Consider the following 21,853-nt stretch of genomic DNA (forward strand, 5'->3'; position numbering starts at 1 on the left):
TCGTTGTTTCTTCGTTCGTTCGTTCGTTCTTCGTTCGTTCGTTTCGTTCGTTCGTTCGTTCGCCCTCGCCTCTCGACTCTCGCCCTCGCCTCTAGACAAGACTATAGACTAGACTATAGACTAGACTATAGACTAGACTATAGACTAGACTATAGACTAGACTATAGACTAGACTATAGACTAGACTATAGACTAGACTATAGACTAGACTATAGACTAGACTATAGACTAGACTATAGACTAGACTATAGACTAGACTATAGACTAGACTATAGACTAGACTATAGACTAGACTATAGACTAGACTATAGACTAGACTATAGACTAGACTATAGACTAGACTATAGACTAGACTATAGACTAGACTATAGACTAGACTATAGACTAGACTATAGACTAGATTAGACTAGACTATAGACTAGACTATAGACTAGACTATAGGCTAGACTATAGACTAGACTATAGACTAGACTATAGACTAGACTATAGACTAGACTATAGACTAGACTATAGACTAGATTTTAGACTAGACTATAGACTAGACTATAGACTAGACTATAGGCTAGACTATAGACTAGACTATAGACTAGACTATAGACTAGACTATAGACTAGACTATAGACTAGACTATAGACTAGACTATAGACTAGACTATAGACTAGACTATAGACTAGACTATAGACTAGACTATAGACTAGACTATAGACTAGACTATAGACTAGACTGTAGACTAGACTAGACTATAGACTTGACTATAGACTAGACTATAGACTAGACTATAGACTAGACTATATAGACTAGACTATAGACTAGATTTAGACTAGACTATAGACTAGACTATAGACTAGACTATAGGACTAGACTATAGACTAGACTATAGACTAGACTATAGACTAGACTATAGACTAGACTATAGACTAGACTATAGACTAGACTATAGACTAGACTATAGACTAGACTATAGACTAGACTGTAGACTAGACTAGACTATAGACTTGACTATAGACTAGACTATAGACTAGACTATAGACTAGACTATAGACTAGACTATAGACTAGACTATATACTATACTATAGACTAGACTATAGACTAGACTAGACTATAGACTATAGACTATAGACTAGACTAGACTAGACTAGACTAGACTAGACTAGACTAGACTAGACTAGACTAGACTAGACTAGACTAGACTAGACTAGACTAGACTAGACTAGACTAGACTAGACTATAGACTAGACTAGACTAGACTATAGACTAGACTATAGACTAGACTAGACTATAGTCTAGACTATAGACTAGACTATAGAATAGACTATAGACTAGACTATAGACTAGACTATAGACTAGACTATAGACTAGACTATAGACTAGACTATAGACTAGACTATAGACTAGACTATAGACTAGACTATAGACTAGACTATAGACTAGACTATAGACTAGACTATACTAGACTATAGACTAGACTATATCCTAGACTATAGCCTAGACTAACCTTCCTAGTTTCATATAAAGTTGGGTTTGAATTAAATTAATACTGCAGTAAGGCAGAAAGGGCCTAAACTTTTCTGCCTTAGAAAGGTTAATTTACATTTTTAATTTTTAATATTATTTATAATTTTTTGATTTATATGTATAAAAAAACTAAAGAAAGTGCAAGTAATTTTTGGTTAAAGATGTCTGTCTGTTTCTTATACACATTTTTGGCGTTTGAAAGTTTTGAACTTGTAAAACGCGTCTTGAATATTTGATATCAATTTATTGGAATTGCATGTGAGTTAAAATTAAACAGTTTTTAAACGCCCATATGTTATCGAACAAAAAAATATATAATAAAATAAAAATAATATGTATTTTAATGCGTGTTACGATTTTAATTAAATTTTTTTTGCATGTTTTTATTAATATTTTATGTTATTTCTCTGTAGTTTGTTTACTTTTTAATGTCTTAACAAAAAATTATTTATGTATAAAAATATAGCTTACATAATAGAGAAATAGTTTCCAAAATCGAAAAATACCTGCTGGTATGTTGATTTATATTAGGAGGACTAAGTTTTTAAATGTAAAATTTAAATTAGTAAAACTTTTAAAACAAATGATAGTTTAAAACAGCCTTGATTTTAATGACTTATCAGATGTCATCTTAAACTGTCAACTAATTGTCAGCGTTTAATTTTTATTGTTACTAAATATGAGATTTTTTTATTATTTTGTTTATTTAGTTTGCTGCAATTGTCAATTTGTCAACAAAAAATTTTTGCAATTTTCATTTAAATGTATTGAGATATCAATGCATTTGTCAGCTAATTGTATTACACTATTTCCAATTGAACTAGAACTGAACTAGAACTGAACTAGAACTGAACTAGAACTGAACTAGAACTGAACTAGAACTGAACTAGAACTGAACTAGAACAGAACTGAACTAGAACTGAACTAGAACTGAACTAGAACTGAACTAGAACTGAACTAGAACTGAACTAGAACTGAACTAGAACTGAAACTAGAACTACTAGAACTGAACTAGAACTGAACTAGAACTGAACTAGAACTGAACTAGAACTGAACTAGAACTGAACTAGAACTGAACTAGAACTGAACTAGAACTGAACTAGAACTGAACTAGAACTGAACTAGAACTGAACTAGAACTGAACTAGAACTGAACTAGAACTGAACTAGAACTGAACTAGAACTGAACTAGAACTGAACTAGAACTGAACTAGAACTGAACTAGAACTGAACTAGAACTGAACTAGAACTGAACTAGAACTGAACTAGAACTGAACTAGAACTGAACTAGAACTGAACTAGAACTGAACTAGAACTGAACTAGAACTGAACTAGAACTGAACTAGAACTGAACTAGAACTGAACTAGAACTGAACTAGAACTGAACTAGAACTGAACTAGAACTGAACTAGAACTGAACTAGAACTGAACTAGAACTGAACTAGAACTGAACTAGAACTGAACTAGAACTGAACTAGAACTGAACTAGAACTGAACTAGAACTGAACTAGAACTGAACTAGAACTGAACTAGAACTGAACTAGAACTGAACTAGAACTGAACTAGAACTGAACTAGAACTGAACTAGAACTGAACTAGAACTGAACTAGAACTGAACTAGAACTGAACTAGAACTGAACTAGAACTGAACTAGAACTGAACTAGAACTGAACTAGAACTGAACTAGAACTGAACTAGAACTGAACTAGAACTGAACTAGAACTGAACTAGACTGAACTAGAACTGAACTAGAACTGAACTAGAACTGAACTAGAACTGAACTAGAACTGAACTAGAACTGAACTAGAACTGAACTAGAACTGAACTAGAACTGAACTAGAACTGAACTAGAACTGAACTAGAACTGGACTAGAACTGAACTAGAACTGAACTAGAATTGAACTAGAACTGAACTAGAACTGAACTAGAACTGAACTAGAACTGAACTAGAACTGAACTAGAACTGAACTAGAACTGAACTAGAACTGAACTAGAACTGAACTAGAACTGAACTAGAACTGAACTAGAACTGAACTAGAACTGAACTAGAACTGAACTAGAACTGAACTAGAACTGAACTAGAACTGAACTAGAACTGAACTAGAACTGAACTAGAACTGAACTAGAACTGAACTAGAACTGAACTAGAACTGAACTAGAACTGAACTAGAACTGAACTTAAACTGAACTAGAACTGAACTAGAACTGAACTATTTTTATTATTTTATTTTTCATTTCCATTCAAATAGATTTCTCAACAATAAAGACGATAGCTGTGAATGAATGCATTGTATTATTGACAGCAAACGTCAATAGCAATGAATGAAATTTGCACATAGAGTAGAAAACATTTAGGCTAATCACAGAGCAAGGGAAGATAGATTTGTTATTTACAATTAAGAAACGTAAAATTATCACTTGTTCGCTAATTAGTTACCAGACTTGTCCATTATAATTTACTTTCTCACTACATTACATAAAATTTACCACAAACTGTGAACTCCTCTAATAGTAAATCGCGGTTGGAAAAAAGCTAATGGTGCATGGCAATGCATTTAATGGCCAATAAAATGACATTACATTACAAAAAAAAACTAAAAACTTATTATTAGTTAAAACTTTATTTTATTATTTTGAATGTCATGTGAAATAAAGACAACAAAAACAATTGACATAAATACTACTGCATAAATAGTCAGTCAATTTAAATGACACATAAATAACAATAATTTTTCAATACTTTTATTATTTAAAGTGAAGAAAAAGAAATGCAACGCAAATTTGTCAGCTCCATATTAAAAACGTTTAAATGCATGTTAATTTTCAATATTTTTATTTGCATTTAAATACTTTTTTAGTCGTTTATATTTTGATTTTAAGTTGACACTTTAATTAGTATTAAAAAGAGAAATTTTACATTAATGGTGGTCGGCTTAAGGAGAAGAGGTTAAATATGAATCGCTTCTTTTGAAAGTTTACATGTTATATTCTATAATAATTATATTCTAACTTAATTCGGAACAGAGGAGCACTTCTACCGTAAGGGTTAGCCTTGCCTCTAAACTGGTTCGACAAAGCATTTTTAGCTACATCCCTAAGCGTTCAAGAAAATACTTATGCCCCTAGAAAATATTTCCTCTCATACATTGTTTTAACAAATTTCCGGCTTTAAACACAAAAAATATAGTTTTAAGGCCTGCTGGTCATTAATAATTTTAAACCAACAAAATTTTTTAAACAAAAAAATAACTGGAATTAAAAATATAATAAACTACCTTAACAAAACTTTTAAAAAATCAGGTACAAAAATGCAGAGGCGTATCTAAGTCTGGCTGGTGTTGAAAGATACTTGTTGCTCAACATAAAGTTTCAAATGCATTCACATAATTATCGTTATAAAAAGTGTCATAAATGTATGTTAAATTTAAAAAATAATAATAAATGCTTTTTTATATGTATATACTATATATTTATACATAAATACTAATACACACGATTTGTGTAGGTCTGATTATAAATCCAGAGTAAATGTTATTTTTTCGACTTTACTATAGTTTGTATACAACTATTAAATTATATTTGTCACTGTGACATTCTTGTCAAACTATTGATTATATATCGAACAATTTGATAGATATTCTAAATAAAATAACTAGATATTCAACTAGGAAATGTATATGTATGTACTATGTGCGTTTTCTAAATATTAATAAACCTACACCATTTCTATTCATTTCTAGTGGTATTTCAAAATTTTGAATTTTATGTTTATGAGATTTTCTCGTGTCAAACGAACCAATTGATAATTGCGCTGTCAAGTCAATGGAGTTGATAATATACCATTCTGTAATAAGGACTATAGACCAGTCTATAGACTTGACTATTGATCAGTCTATAGTCTTGACTATTGATCAGTCTTGACTATAGATTAGTCCACAGTCTTGACTATAGATCAGTCTATAGTCTTGACTATAGATCAGTCTATAGTCTTGACTATAGATCAGTCTATAGTCTTGACTATAGATCAGTCTATAGTCTTGACTATAGATCAGTCTATAGTCTTGACTATAGATCAGTCTATAGTCTTGACCATTCCATAATGAGGACTATAGACCAGTCTATATTCTTGACTATAGATCAGTCTTTAGTTTTGACTATTATATAATGAGTACTATAAACCAGTCTATAGTCTTGACTATAGATCAGTCTATAGTCTTAACTATGGATCAGTCTATAGTCTTGACTATAGATCAGTCTATAGCATTGACTAAAGATCAGTCTATAGTTTTGACTATGGATCAGTCTATAGTTTGATTATAGAACAGTCTATAGTATTGACCATAGATCAGTCTATAGTCTTAACTACAGATCAGTCTATAGTATTGACCATAGATCAGTCTATAGTCTTGACTACAGATCAGTCTATGAATATAGATCAGTTTATAGTCTTGACTATAGATTAGTCTATAGTCTTGACTATAAATCAGTCTATAGTTCGATTATAGCACAGTCTACAGTATTGACTATAGATCAGTGTATATATATATAGTCTTGACTATAGATCAGTCTATAGTCTTGACTATAGATCAGTCTATAGGTTTGACTATAAATCAGTCTATAGGCTTGACTATAAATCAGTCTATAGTCTTTACTATAGATCAGTCTATAGTCTTGACTATAGATCAGTATATAGGCTTGACTATAGGTCATATATCTATAGTTTTGACTATAGATCAGTCTATAGTCTTAACTATAGATCAGTCTGTAGTCTTAACTATAGATCAGTCTATAGCCTTGACTAAAGATCAGTCTATATATAGTCTTGACTATAGATCAGTCTATAGTCTTGACTATAGATCGGCCTATAGTTTTGACTATAGATCAGTCTATAGTCTTAACTATAGATCAGTCTGTAGTCTTAACTATAGATCAGTCTATAGCCTTGACTAAAGATCAGTCTATATATAGTCTTGAATATAGATCAGTCTATATATAGTCTTGACTATATAGTAGATCAGTCTATAATAGTCTTGACTATAAATCAGTCTATAGTCTTGATTATAAATCAGTCTGTAGTCTTGACTATAGATCAGTCTATATATAGTCTTGACTATATAGTATATCAGCCTATAGTCTTGACTATAGATCAGTCTATAGGCTTGACTATAAATCAGTCTATAGTCTTTACTATAGATCAGTCAATAGTCTTGACTATAAATCAGTCTATAATATTGACTATAGATTAGTCTATAGTTCAACGATAGATCAGTCTATAATCTAGACTGTGGAGCAGTCTGTAGTCTTGTCAATATGCTAGTCTATAGTTTTGACTGTAGACCAGTCTATGATATTAACTAAACCAGCTTATAATTTCAAGTCTTGACTATTATACCAAACTACATATAATTTCCTTGGAATTCATTTGGAATTAGTGTAATTATTTACTATTAAATAAATAGTTTGTCATTAAATACCCTTAGGTTGTGTGAAATCCAACAATCTGTTGAATCGACATTTTTGTATCGAACGTAGGCAAATAACTTATGGCATTATTCATTTTAATTGTTAGTATTTTGCACAAATAATTTTTTTTTCATAGTTAAATATTCAATTCATAACTACTTAAATATTTCAGTTAAGTTTAGATTGTTGTTATTATTAATAACATATAATTAAATAATAGTTGCTTGTACAAACATTTATTTAAAAATTCACAATAAAAATTAACACTTTAAAATGTTTCTTTTTATATATCGTGACCCTATATTCAAAAAGTGCGAATTCAATTTTGGGCAAAGTGAGTTTTTGATGCAAAAGGATTCCTCAATGCATGATCCACGTCTGGTATAAATTTGACACCAAAAAAGTAATTTTTGCACTTTTAACAACAATTTTTGTTAATATGCTATCTCAAAGTTAAATTTTTATTGAAGAAAATAAGTGCTAACTTCCATACAAATTTTACAACATTTTTTAAAACTTTAAATTTATTTAAAATTTATTTTGTATATTAACAAGATGAACATGCTGAACACAAAACAGGTGAAGATTAATAAATTGAATGTATAGTTTTTAAGATATGATCATTTATATATTTGTATATAAAACCAGTTTTAGACTTTAAATAATGTTTTTCCGAAAAAAATGTTATTTCAGAAATCGTTTATAACACTAAGATCTATAATATTCTATTATTCAAAAAATATTGGTACTTTTTATATTCAAAAACCTTTCATAATTTAAAATATTTGTACTGACAATAAGGAATAGTAAACAAGCAGATATGCCATGAATTATTCTACTTAAATGGTGTAAATGCATCTTATTGGACTTACTGGTTTGACTTATATCCCTTTAAAAAAACACATTTCATAAAATTATAAAATAACGCATATTATTAGAAGAAATTTTTGTTCTATTCTTTGAACAAAATATGCTAACTTAGAACAAATATTTGTTTTTTTTTGTCGACCAAAAAGTGCTATCTTAAATAAGTCGCTAAAATGTGCAAAATATTAAAATTTTTTCATAGGTAAGAATTAGTAAGGATGTTAAAAACGTATTATGGAAGATATATTGTCTTTTAGTGCAATATTTCACGAATTAAATAGTTTTTTTGCTTTCCTGAAAACTAGACTTTATTGATTTAGCACTTTTTGAATATAGGGTATCGATATTTAAATAAATATAGGAAATACTTTAATGCAATTGTTGAATTGCAAAAAACAAAATAGTTTTCAGTTTCAATACACTGGACTACAAAAGTAGGAAAACATTCACTTGCAGTTTAAAATCTTAATACATACTACTGACGCCCTCTACAATCTTTAAAAACCACTATTTTGAAAACTTTTTTAATTTAATATTTTGTTTAGATAGTTATAGGTGTTAATGTTTTACTTCTTTTTCTCATTTACATGTGTTTTTTAATTGATAGATAAAATATTAAAATTTTTTACATATTTCAAATAAAAAAAATTTATGTTCTATAATTAACACCTTATTTGGTTGTTACAAATTGGTCGATAAAACTCATAAATTCTTATTAACTTCAAAACAAGAAATTTAATGGCCGCTATAAAATGAATATAAAAATAAAAAATTTATTTGCACATGTATTAATTTTATTATTTAATTAAACTTAAAATCAACAAAATTCAATAAAAATAACATAAATCATATATTTTTTAAAAGATCGCCCCTACATTGTTCATAGTTCCCCTATGAATCACAAATCAATTTGAGTTGAATATATCTAGTCTATAGTCTAGTCTATAGTCTAGTCTATAGTCTAGTCTATAGTCTAGTCTATAGTCTAGTCTATAGTCTAGTCTATAGTCTAGTCTATAGTCTAGTCTATAGTCTAGTCTATAGTCTAGTCTATAGTCTAGTCTATAGTCCTAGTCTATAGTCTAGTCTATAGTCTAGTCTATAGTCTAGTCTATAGTCTAGTCTATAGTCTAGTCTATAGTCTAGTCTATAGTCTAGTCTATAGTCTAGTCTATAGTCTAGTCTATAGTCTAGTCTATAGTCTAGTCTATAGTCTAGTCTATAGTCTAGTCTATAGTCTAGTCTATAGTCTAGTCTATAGTCTAGTCTATAGTCTAGTCTATAGTCTAGTCTATAGTCTAGTCTATAGTCTAGTCTATAGTCTAGTCTATAGTCTAGTCTATAGTCTAGTCTATAGTCTAGTCTATAGTCTAGTCTATAGTCTAGTCTATAGTCTAGTCTATAGTCTAGTCTATAGTCTAGTCTATAGTCTAGTCTATAGTCTAGTCTATAGTCTAGTCTATAGTCTAGTCTATAGTCTAGTCTATAGTCTAGTCTAGTCTATAGTCTAGTCTATAGTCTAGTCTATAGTCTAGTCTATAGTCTAGTCTATAGTCTAGTCTATAGTCTAGTCTATAGTCTAGTCTATAGTCTAGTCTATAGTCTAGTCTATAGTCTAGTCTATAGTCTAGTCTATAGTCTAGTCTATAGTCTAGTCTATAGTCTAGTCTATAGTCTAGTCTATAGTCTAGTCTATAGTCTAGTCTATAGTCTAGTCTATAGTCTAGTCTATAGTCTAGTCTATAGTCTAGTCTATAGTCTAGTCTATAGTCTAGTCTATAGTCTAGTCTATAGTCTAGTCTATAGTCTAGTCTATAGTCTAGTCTATAGTCTAGTCTATAGTCTAGTCTATAGTCTAGTCTATAGTCTAGTCTATAGTCTAGTCTATAGTCTAGTCTAGTCTAGTCTATAGTCTAGTCTATAGTCTAGTCTATAGTCTAGTCTATAGTCTAGTCTATAGTCTAGTCTATAGTCTAGTCTATAGTCTAGTCTATATCTAGTCTATATCTAGTCTATAGTCTAGTCTATAGTCTAGTCTATAGTCTAGTCTATAGTCTAGTCTATAGTCTAGTCTATAGTGTAGTCTATAGTGTAGTCTATAGTCTAGTCTATAGTCTAGTCTATAGTCTAGTCTATAGTCTAGTCTATAGTCTAGTCTATAGTCTAGTCTATAGTCTAGTCTATAGTCTAGTCTATAGTCTAGTCTATAGTCTAGTCTATAGTCTAGTCTATAGTCTAGTCTATAGTCTAGTCTATAGTCTAGTCTATAGTCTAGTCTATAGTCTAGTGTATAGTCTAGTCTATAGTCTAGTCTATAGTCTAGTCTATAGTCTAGTCTATAGTCTAGGGTATAGTCTAGTCTATAGTCTAGTCTATAGTCTAGTCTATAGTCTAGTCTATAGTCTAGTCTATAGTCTAGTCTATAGTCTAGTCTATAGTCTAGTCTATAGTCTAGTCTATAGTCTAGTCTATAGTCTAGTCTATAGTCTAGTCTATTCTAGTCTATAGTCTAGTATATAGTCTAGTCTATAGTTCTAGTCTATAGTCTATTTTAGTCTAGTCTTAGTCTAGTCTATAGTCTAGTCTATGTCTAGTCTTAGTCTAGTTATAGTCTAGGCTATAGTCTAGTCTATCGTCTAGTCTATAGTCTAGTCTATAGTCTAGTCTATAGTCTGTCTATAGTTTAGTCTATAGTCTAGTCTATAGTCTAGTCTATAGTATAGTCATAGTCTAGTCTATAGTCTGTCATAGTCTAGTCTATAGTATAGTCATAGTCTAGTCTAGGGATGCCAATCTGGGACATGGTTTTAGAAATCCCGGGATGTCGGGATTTTTATAAATATAATCCCGGAATCCCGATATCGGGATCCCGGGATTTTCGGGATTTCTAAATCCCGAAAAATATAAAAAAAATTCAAAAAATCTTAATAATTTACCGACAAAAATAAAATGTTTTATTTCATATTGCAATATGAATACTCTTAGTAGGTGTTTACTTTCCAATAAGCATTTTGTGAAAAGAAAAACAAATTAATTTAAAGTACATACTTAGAATAAAAATCTTTCCATCCCAGGCACTGAATAGTAGAATAAAAACCTGAAATAATACCCATGATATCCAAATTTACAATGGTTTCCAAATAATATTTAAATAGTATGTGTAATGGGGATCCATACGAGGCTACATAGAGCACCTGTACTGCACCTATATCTCCTCCACCTTATATCCCGTGTTCACTAACCAAGGGAATTATCTTCTCGCCATCTTATTGACAGGTTGACTTCCATTATAGATATCCGATAGTATCAATGCCTATTTATTGCCCTTTTTATACCCTTAGTAGGGATGGTATATTGGGTTTCTCCGGAGTAGTGCTTTTGTTTTATACTGTCCTAAAATACGCTGATGAAATTTGAAATGATCGGGCTTTTGATCCGAGCCCCCATACAAAACACAGCTTTAAAAAAGAATTAGTGTCCACAATTCGCTTAAAAAGAGAACTGTCTCAATGAAATTCAGCATAAAACATTTTATGTAACCGTAAATTCGCCCTCCAAATTTTATGAGGATCGACTCATATGATGGCGTCCTTCCCCCAAGCATATTTCAGAAAAATAGTTTTTTAACAATAAAGTGCTAGGATATATCGGAGGCGAGGTATACTTTTATTATGAAAACTAAATTACATTTTACTCTCATAACTGGTGTATGGGGTTATATGGTCGGCCTCGCCCACCTATAATTTCGTACTTGTTATTTTTATATATCCAATAGTATCTATGCCTATTTAGTATAGCAATGAAATTTGATATTCGTAAATCCCTGACGAGCCAAAACCTCTCTACTAAATTTTATGTGGGTCGGTTCATAATTGACCCTACCCCCATATAAGGTCCCGTTAAAAAAATGACTTTAACGCTCATTACTGGCTTAAAAATACGAGTATAGCGATGAAATTCGATACACATATGTTTCATGCGAGTCAAAATCTCTCTACCAAGTTTTATGTGTTTCGGTCCATAATTGACCCTACCCCTACATAAGGTCCCATCCAGATAAATAATTTAACGCTCATTACTGGCTTACAAGTACGAGTGTAGAGATGAAATTTGAGATAAGTAAGTTTCTTACTCGCCAAAAGCTAAGAAACTATAGTCTAGTCTATAGTCTAGTCTATAGTCTAGTCTATAGTCTAGTCTATAGTCTAGTCTATAGTCTAGTCTAATAAAAAATACAAGTTATGTTTGGCAGTTTTTGGACATAGCAGACTATGGGTCTATAAAAACGTGCCATGTTTCTAACTAAAATCTCAAAATGACATCATTTCCAGAAGGCGAAGAAAAAAAGATTAAAATCATTAAAAAATTATAAGAAATTTGAAAAAAATATGATAAATTAATTAGCTATAAATCATGTACAATTTAAAGCTTAAAAATAAATTATTTTAATAGAAAAAAAGTAAAAGTTTTTATAAACAAATTATAAATTAAAATTTCTAAGAATTTGTTTGATTTTTTCTCGAAATTTGTTTTGCCCCTCAAAATTGTTATAATTGAGAGGAAATGATGAACTTATATGGTTTGAAGTGGAATAGCCAAAGGAAATTAACACCATTTTTGTAAAATTTAATTTACACAAATTATTTGAATGTTTTTTTTAAACTTTTGAAATAAATTTATCTAAATAGCTTAATTAAGTTTTATTTACATTAAAAGTTTACAAAAACAATGAACATGAGAAATGTTGTACAACTTCTGCATGAATGATAGTGTCATTAAAGTTATTTTTAGAAAATTAACAAAAAAGTAAATAAAGAGAAACATTTATTTGAAGTTTTTTTATAACTCTTGAAAAAATAATCAAATTTGTTACTGTTTGAATACAATAAGACCGGTTGCGTAGCGAATTTCCGCATTGAAGAAACAATAGGAAATTAAAAGTTTGCTGCAGAGCAGCTAAACCCTAAAAAAAGGGGCTCTCAATTTTTATTTGTTATTAAAAAATCCAGTTATATATAAAGCTAAAAAACCTCCACTTTTGAAAAAATTCTTAAAATCTTATTTAATATCTTTTTTAAAGTCACACAAAAATTAACAACAAACCAAAATAAACTAATTTAATTAAAAATAAAAAAAGTAAGCAAAAAAACAATAAACTCTTAAACAAAATGACCGATGTTGATGTTTTATCGTCGCGCATGAAATCCCGTTTACACCTACAAACCAAAACGATCGGTGCCGATCGCATTAAAAAAGCCAAAGAAAATAATGAAGACATAGCGGTGTTAAGTATGTTCCTGCCAAATGCTTCGGCACGTGAGGAAAATCTTAAATTTTATTGTGCTCTCGGTGACTTTTGTCGTCTGGGAGATCCAAAATTAACAAAAGCAGGTAAATAAATGTCTTCTCAATTTAAAATAATTACGCCATTTAGCAGAAAGATGGATGGATGAGTCATTTAAATTTTATTTTTTCCAATTTATGACATCAGTTAAGAAATTTCTTTTTTCAACAAAATACAATAGAACTTTGATAGTTTTTTATAATATAATAGACGCCCACTGTTAATTATATACACGAGTGTCAAAATATATATTTTTTAACATTAATAAATTATGAATTGTTATGTTTTTACCAAAAATATAAACTAATATTAGAAATAATCTTGATTTAAAATTAAAAAGATGAATCACGCATCATTTCAAAATGTTCAATAACTGACATCATATGGAAGAGAGAAATTTGTTAAAAAAAACGTGTTTCAAATTATGATTTAAAAGATCAAACAGCAAACTTTGGATTATCTTATTATTTATGATGACATGATCATTGAAAATATGATCAAATACATGTTTATTTTTGAAATATAACTGATCGATCTTTTAAAAATTATAAACAATAATAGAAAATGACCTCAATTAAATCAGTCTTCCATACAGATTAGACAAGAATTTAGACTTGACTTATAGTCTTTAGTCTCGACTATATACTGAACAATAGTCGAGACTATAGTTTAATCGACAGTCTGAACCATAATTTGGACTATATATGTCAGATCAATGTTCTATAGTCTAGTTTATAGTCTGAACCATAGTCAAGGCTATAGTGTAGTGAATAGACTGGACTATAGTCTAGTCTATAGCGAAAACTATAATATATTTTATAGTCTGGACTATAGTCAAGTGTATAGTCTAGTCTATAGTGTAGCTTATAGCCTGGACTATAGTTTAGTCAATGGCCTGAACTATAGTCCCGAATATAGTCCAGTTTATAACATAAACTATAGTTTATTATAAAGTCAGGACTATATTTTAGTCCATAGTATGGGCCATTGTTTAGACTATAGTCTGAATATAGTCTATCCTATAGTATGAACTATGGTCTAGTCAATAGTCTAGTTTATAGTCTGTACTAAAGTCAAGTATATATTTTAAACTATAGTCTAGTGTATAGTCGAAACTATAGTCTATTTTATATATCTTTTATATATAAACTATAGTCTAGTCTTTATTGTCTGAACTATAGTCAAGTTAATAGTATGAACCATAGTTTAGACTATGGTCGAACTATTATACGGACTATAGTCCAGTTTAAAGCCTCAACTTTAGTCTATAGTCCAGTCTATAGTTTAGTCTATAGTCTAGTGTATAGTCTAGTCTATAGTCTAGTCTATAGTCTAGTCTATAGTCTAGTCTATAGTCTAGTCTATAGTCTAGTCTATAGTCTAGTCTATAGTCTAGTCTATAGTCTAGTCTATAGTCTAGTCTATAGTCTAGTCTAGTCTAGTCTATAGTCTAGTCTATAGTCTAGTCTATAGTCTAGTCTATAGTCTAGTCTATAGTCCAGTCTATAGTCCAGTCTATAGTCCAGTCTATAGTCCAGTCTACAGTCCAATATATAGTCCAGTCTATAGTCGAGTCCATAGTCTAGTCTAGTCTAGTCTATAGTCTAGTCTATAGTCCAGTCTATAGTTTAGTCTATAGTCTAGTCTATAGTCTAGTCTATAGTCTAGTCTATAGTCTAGTCTAGTCTATAGTCTAGTCTATAGTCTAGTCTATAGTCTAGTCTATAGTCTAGTCTATAGTCTAGTCTATAGTCTAGTCTATAGTCTAGTCTATAGTCTATTCTATAGTCTAGTCTATAGTCTAGTTTATAGTCCAGTCTATAGTCCAGTCTATAGTCTGGTCTACAGTCCAGTCTATAGTACAGTCTATAGTCTAGTCTATAGTCTAGTCTATTCTAGTCTCTAGTCTAGTCTATAGTCTAGTCTAGTCTATAGTCTAGTCTATAGTCTAGTCTATAGTCTAGTCTATAGTCTAGTCTATAGTCTAGTCTATAGTCTAGTCTATAGTCTAGTCTATAGTCTAGTCTATAGTCTAGTCTATAGTCTAGTCTATAGTCTAGTCTATAGTCTAGTCTATAGTCTAGTCTATAGTCTAGTCTATAGTCTAGTCTATAGTCTAGTCTATAGTCTAGTCTATAGTCTAGTCTATAGTCTAGTCTATAGTCTAGTCCATAGTCTCTATACTTTAGTCTGTAGTCTAGTCTACAGTCTATAGTCTAGTCTATAGTTAGCCAATGTTCTGGATTATAGTCTAGTCTGTAGTTTGGTTTATAGTCTCGTCTATAGCCTGTACTATAATCTAGTCTATAGGATAATCTAGTCCTTAATGTACATCACAGTCTTGTTTGTAAACTATAGTCTGGTCTGTAGTCTGAACTATTATCCAACCTACAGGCTGGACTACAGTCTAGTCTATAGTCTACTTTATAGTCTGGACTATACTCTCGTGTACATATGGTTTAGTTTATAGTCTGAACTATGGACGAACAATAATCTGGACTATAGTCCAGCCTGAACTTCAATCTAAAATATAGTCTACACTATATTCTAGTCTGAGCTATAGTCTCGCCTAAACTATTGTCTAATAGTCTGGACTCTAGTCTAGTTTATAGTTTAGACTAGATTGTCGGTTTATAGTCTAGCCTATATTCCTGGCTATGCTAGTCTAAGGTGTGAACTTTGGTGTAGCCTAAAGTCTGAACTTTGGTCTGGATTGTAGTGTTCGTATTTTAAACACCCTACTATATTTACAGGCGATTTAAAACGAAAAAAATTGGGGTACATTAAAAAAATTAAACTGTCACGATTTGCCCTCAAAACTTTAAACATTATTTACAACATTCAACAGATATCTGACCTCATAATTATTAAAGAACGAAAAAAATGTGATTTTAAATAATTAACCCTTATGACAAACTTTTGTTAAACTTTACAAACCACTGCTGATATTATTAAAAAGAATATAAACAAAATTATAAGTTATTAAACAATGAATGAAAACATGGTGTTGTGAAGTGTAACAACCTGTACAATTTATGTTTTTTTATATAAATAAAATATCATGTTAAGTATAATTATTTAAAATAGTAGTATGTAGTTGAATAATTTTATTTTTTTGCAAAGTTCATAGACCTAAATGCCGGGCAATTATTTATAAATTAGCATAATACAATAATTGTTTCTTGTTATTTTGATTTTTTTTTTGTATTGTGGCAAATAAAAACTTTAATAAAAACAACATTATTAAAAAGTAAATTTGGTTACCAACTTATTTTCTACACGACATCTGTTAGAGCTGTTTTAATAATAAAATTGTATAGATACTTGTTATAGAAGAGTAATAATTTTTAGCAGACTGAATATTAATTTTATTTATTGCAAAAAAAAATCATGTCTCGTCATCATAAATTTTCTTTAATTCTCTCTAATAGGTGAATATTTATGTAGAACAAATAGTTTAATTCTAACAATAAATAATCTTTATTGAATGTTTTGGGGGCAAAGTTGTAGGAAACAAAAAATCAAAATGAAAGCAACATGATTTTAGGGGGGAAAAATGGATCAAATCAAAAACAAGGTCACTGAAAATGAATTTACGAAACTATATTGAAAATACTTCCAAATAGATTATAATTTTCCAAATAATAAAGTTCGAAATTGCATTGTTATTAAACTTTGATAAATACCTTTTTCCATTATTTTATCTTTAATCGATAAATTTTGAAACTCATTAAACTTAAACTTCAATTTGAAAACATTTGCGTGTTTTTAACTAAAGTTTTTCTTAAATAAAAACCAATAAATAAATAAAATGTGCCAATAGTTCAAAGTCAAAAACTTTTGTATTAACTTTATATAGATTTGTTTTGGTTGAGATCAGCTGTTATATTAAGATTTGAAGAGTTTTCCCTAAAATAAATTTCATTTTTATTTAATATTGCGTGACCTAAAGCCATAAAATATGTTGAATAAAATGGTGAGTATTACAAATGAAACCATTTTGAATTAAATAATAAACAATTGAAGGATATAAATAATAAGATATATAGTTTTAAAATGTGGGAAATTACACGTACTTGAAAAGAAAATGCCGTCAAAGAAATAAATGGAATTGTTTTCATACAAAAAGGATTATTATTTGCAAAACAATATAGTTTAAAAACGATATTATTATAAAATTATTGTAGCAGTGAAATTTTTGACATGCTGTACAGGGTTGCATTTTTAAAACAAACACAGTATTGTAGAAAATCTAAACAACTTTGCCTGATAATGTTCACAATGTCGCTTTTGAAACATAGAAAATATGAATATTTTGTTTTTATAGGATATATTGAACTTTGATTACATCTTCCGAATATGTACTTCATATTAAAAGACTTACTACAGGGTTGCATTTCAGTTTCTACAGGGCTGCATTTCAGTTTCTATGTTTATGTTTTTTTATTTAATAAAAATTATTAATTATTTCTCATCAAATTCAATATTTTAGGCACAAAGAAAATGGAATACAAGACCAGACAATGGCATGAGAACTGTTTCTGTTGCTGCGTTTGCAAAACTGCCATTGGCACCAAGTCATTCATACCACGTGAACAGGAAATCTATTGTGCCGGCTGTTACGAGGAGAAATTCGCTACTCGATGCATTAAATGCAATAAGGTAAGGAAAAACACTCAAAAAATAAAAACCTAATTCCAAAAAGTTGAAGGTGGGAAAAGTCGACTTTTCATTTATAAAGTCGGCTTTGCAAGTTATAAAATTTGTATGTTTGTTTATGCCTTACTATATCTTCACAAATTACAGGTCATTACTTCTGGTGGTGTTACCTATAAGAATGAACCCTGGCATCGTGAGTGCTTCACTTGCACTCACTGCAATATAACTTTGGCCGGACAACGTTTTACTAGTCGTGATGAGAAACCCTATTGTGCCGATTGTTTCGGTGAATTGTTCGCTAAACGTTGCACTTCATGTGTTAAGCCTATAACTGGTAAGTTGGAGTTATAAAAACTTCGATTTTAAATGTTTCTACATACATATCTATCCTTCTATCAATCTATCTATCTATCTATCTATCTATCTATCTATCTATCTATCTATCTATCTATCTATCTATCTATATATCTATCTATTTATGTATCTATTTATCTATCTATTTATCTATTTATCTATCTATCTATCTATCTATCTATCTATCTATCTATCTATCTATCTATCTATCTATCTATCTATCTATCTATCTATCTATCTATCTATCTATCTATCTATCTATCCATCTAACTATCTATCTATTTATCTATCTACCTATCTATCTATCTATCTATCTATCTATCTATCTATCTATCTATCTATCTATCTATCTATCTATCTATCTATCTATCTATCTATCTATCTATCTATCTATCTATCTATCTATCTATCTATCTATCTATCTATCTATCTATCTATCTATCTATCTATCTATCTATCTATCTATCTATCTATCTATCTATCTATCTATCTATCTATCTATCTATCTCTCTATCTATCTATCTATCTATCTATCTATCTATCTATCTATCTATCTATCTATCTATCTATCTATCTATCTATCTATCTATCTATCTATCCATCTAACTATCTATCTATTCTATCTATCTATCTATCTATCTATCTATCTATCTATCTATCTATCTATCTATCTATCTATCTATCTATCTATCTATCTATCTATCTATCTATCTATCTATCTATCTATCTATCTATCTATATATCTATCTCTTTTAATTAAAAATTAACCTACTTATTTTCTACTCTTTTTAAAGGTATTGGCGGCACTCGTTTTATTTCATTCGAAGATCGTCACTGGCATCATGATTGCTTTGTATGCGCCAGCTGCAAGACTAGTCTAGTCGGACGTGGTTTCATTACTGATGGACCCGATATCATTTGTCCCGAATGTGCCAAACAAAAATTGATGTAAAATTTCTATTGGCGCCAGCAAAACAAATAGCTTTGAACATTTGAACAAATAAAAAAAGCTTGAAAAAAATTAAATGCAAATTCTAAATAAATGAAACAAATTGGAGCAATAAAATTTCTAAAACTTAAATAAACAATATTAGAATTTCTTTAAAATTTAAAAAGAAATTTCTTTAAAATTTATTGTAAAATTTTTATTAAAATTTAAAAAACGAAACTATCAAATTAAAAACACAATTTAAAAATAAAACATGCATTTCATACGAAATTAAAAAAAAGAATATAAATTTGAAAAACAAGAAAATATTTTAAAATATTTTCTTATAAATTTTAAATAAAAATGCACAATAAAAATTAAAAAATAAATGAAAACAATTATAATTTTCTTTACTTTTAATAAAAACTATTTAACTCTTTTTATTTTATTATTATTATTATGATTTTCCTAACCTTGGGTTATAGTTATAAACATTAATGTATATTTTATTTAATATTTATTTTTTATAGTTTTTTGTTTAATTATTTTCTTTTTTATATATAATAACTCTATATATATTTTTTATAATTTTATTTCTCTAAAATCATTTTTATCCTAATAAAACTAATAACAACTGAAATAATTAAAACCGAACAATATAATTGTTTATTAAATAAAATTTATTAAAAAAAACTCAAATTCCCTTTTATCAACAATAAAATTATTAATAACTAAAAACTATTAAATTACTTTCTTAAATTTTTGCGGTAAATTCCTAATTACTATTTTTTAGCAAACAACTAATGGCTTTAAAAATAAAAGAAATAAAATTTACTTAATTGTTAATAATTTAATTAAAAAAATCCTTTTAAAAAATATTTTAAACTTTTAAATTATTTTATGCATAAAACAGAAAAAATGGAAAATAATAAATTTATTTGAAATTTGTTAAATATTATATGTATGTAATTTTATTAATTTAATTTTACGTTATTGATTGATAAAAAAAATGTGAAAAACCATAAAGCAAACAAAATGGCAAATAATAAATTATTAAATGTATTTTCGTAAACAGAAGAAGTAAATAAATATTATGTAATAAAAACAAGTTGTTTTCATTCGAATTTTTTTCAATTAGAATAGTTAAACTGTAGAGTATTTAAAAAGATCATTCAAAATTTTAAAAGAAGTCTTGATGAAGAACTTGATGATTAATACATACATATATGATATATTGATATTATGATAGATTTGTAATGAATACCATTTACAAAAAACTTCGATCTGTCTACCTCTCTATCTATCTATCTATCTATCTATCTATCTATCTATCTATCTATCTATCTATCTATCTATCTATCTATCTATCTATCTATCTATCTATCTATCTATCTATCTATCTATCTATCTATCTATCTATCTATCTATCTATCTATCTATCTATCTATCTATCTATCTATCTATCTATCTATCTATCTATCTATCTATCTATCTATCTACCTATCTATCTATCTATCTATTTATCTACCTATCTATCTATCTATCTATCTATCTATCTATCTATCTATCTATCTATCTATCTATCTATCTATCTATCTATCTATCTATTATCTATCTATCTATCTATCTATCTATCTATCTATCTATCTATCTATCTATCTATCTATCTATCTATCTATCTATCTATCTATCTATCTATCTATCTATCTATCTATCTATCTATCTAATCTATCTATCTATCTATCTATCTATCTATCTATCTATCATCTATCTATCTATCTATCTATCTATCTATCTATCTATCTATCTATCTATCTATCTATCTATCTATCTATCTATCTATCTATCTATCTATCTATCTATCTATCTATCGATCTATCTATCTATCTATCTATCTATCTATCTATCTATCTATCTATCTATCTATCTATCTATCTATCTATCTATCTATCTATCTATCTATCAATCTATCTATCTATCCTGTTACGAAATATTGTAACTCCTTTTTCCTTAACCTTTTTTGGATGTCCTACATACATTTCACTTTGGTCGGGTTCTAAACTGAAAACAAATAGCTTATTAGTTTAGCTATTTGTTAACTGAAGAAAGAAAAAATTAAAAAACTTACACAAATTCCGAATGTAAAACATACGCAGCAGCCAAATCCTGTTGAACTTCAACATCTGCAAGGAAATCAATGGGCGCCACACAATTTAGTTTATTTGCAGACAGTCTTTTTGGAATAAATATTACGCACAATTAACTTTCACACTTAATAAGTTTTATTTGAATTAAATTTGAACTAATGTTAATGCAAATAAATATAACAAAACGGTACAAACTTTTTACAACTATTGAAAGACAAAAGCACAAATACAATTAACAAACATTGAACACAAACATTTCTAAACCGAAACTAGCGGGAAACTAACATTTTTGACAATGCAACAAGTGCTGGTAAGTACTTTGATGGAAAAGCGGTGTTTGGTACCTAGTATTCGAATTTATATAAAAGTAATTGATACCATAATAACATGAGACATTTTATATGGTAATAGAATTAAACACATTGTTTAGTTTATAAATATTATTATTATTAAAGTGGAAATTATTTGAATTAAGTACCACAAAGCTTGTACGTGTTCGTTCAGTACTTTTTTTGCAGCAATACCGTTATAACTTTAGTTAAGCATTGTTAGTGCTGCCAAGTTTTTGTTTGTTTA

The 21,853-nt window shown here is 28.9% G+C and overlaps 1 protein-coding gene across 6 annotated transcripts in view; it reads left to right on the plus strand.

Annotated features, from left to right (window-relative positions):
- Window positions 1-19,358, plus strand: part of LOC119609460 (four and a half LIM domains protein 2) — a 120,676-nt gene extending 101,318 nt beyond the window's left edge. For 4 of the 6 annotated variants that reach the window (XM_037964258.1, XM_037964259.1, XM_037964257.1 and 1 more), the window contains 3 exons: window positions 17,682-17,851; window positions 17,996-18,182; window positions 18,997-19,358. In XM_037964258.1, coding sequence (XP_037820186.1) covers window positions 17,682-17,851; window positions 17,996-18,182; window positions 18,997-19,154 — 515 coding nt within the window. In that variant the 3' untranslated portion in view covers window positions 19,155-19,358. Of the gene's footprint in view, window positions 1-12,925; window positions 13,237-17,681; window positions 17,852-17,995; window positions 18,183-18,996 lie in introns of all 6 variants that reach the window. The other 2 variants (XM_037964262.1, XM_037964261.1) reach the window with 1 other exon arrangement.
- The last annotated feature ends 2,495 nt before the right edge of the window (window positions 19,359-21,853 follow it).

Source organism: Lucilia sericata, unplaced genomic scaffold (assembly GCF_015586225.1).
Source record: "Lucilia sericata isolate MDLA Ls3-8-SP2 unplaced genomic scaffold, ASM1558622v1 Contig000984F_arrow, whole genome shotgun sequence".
Classification (NCBI taxonomy): Eukaryota; Metazoa; Arthropoda; class Insecta; order Diptera; family Calliphoridae; genus Lucilia; species Lucilia sericata.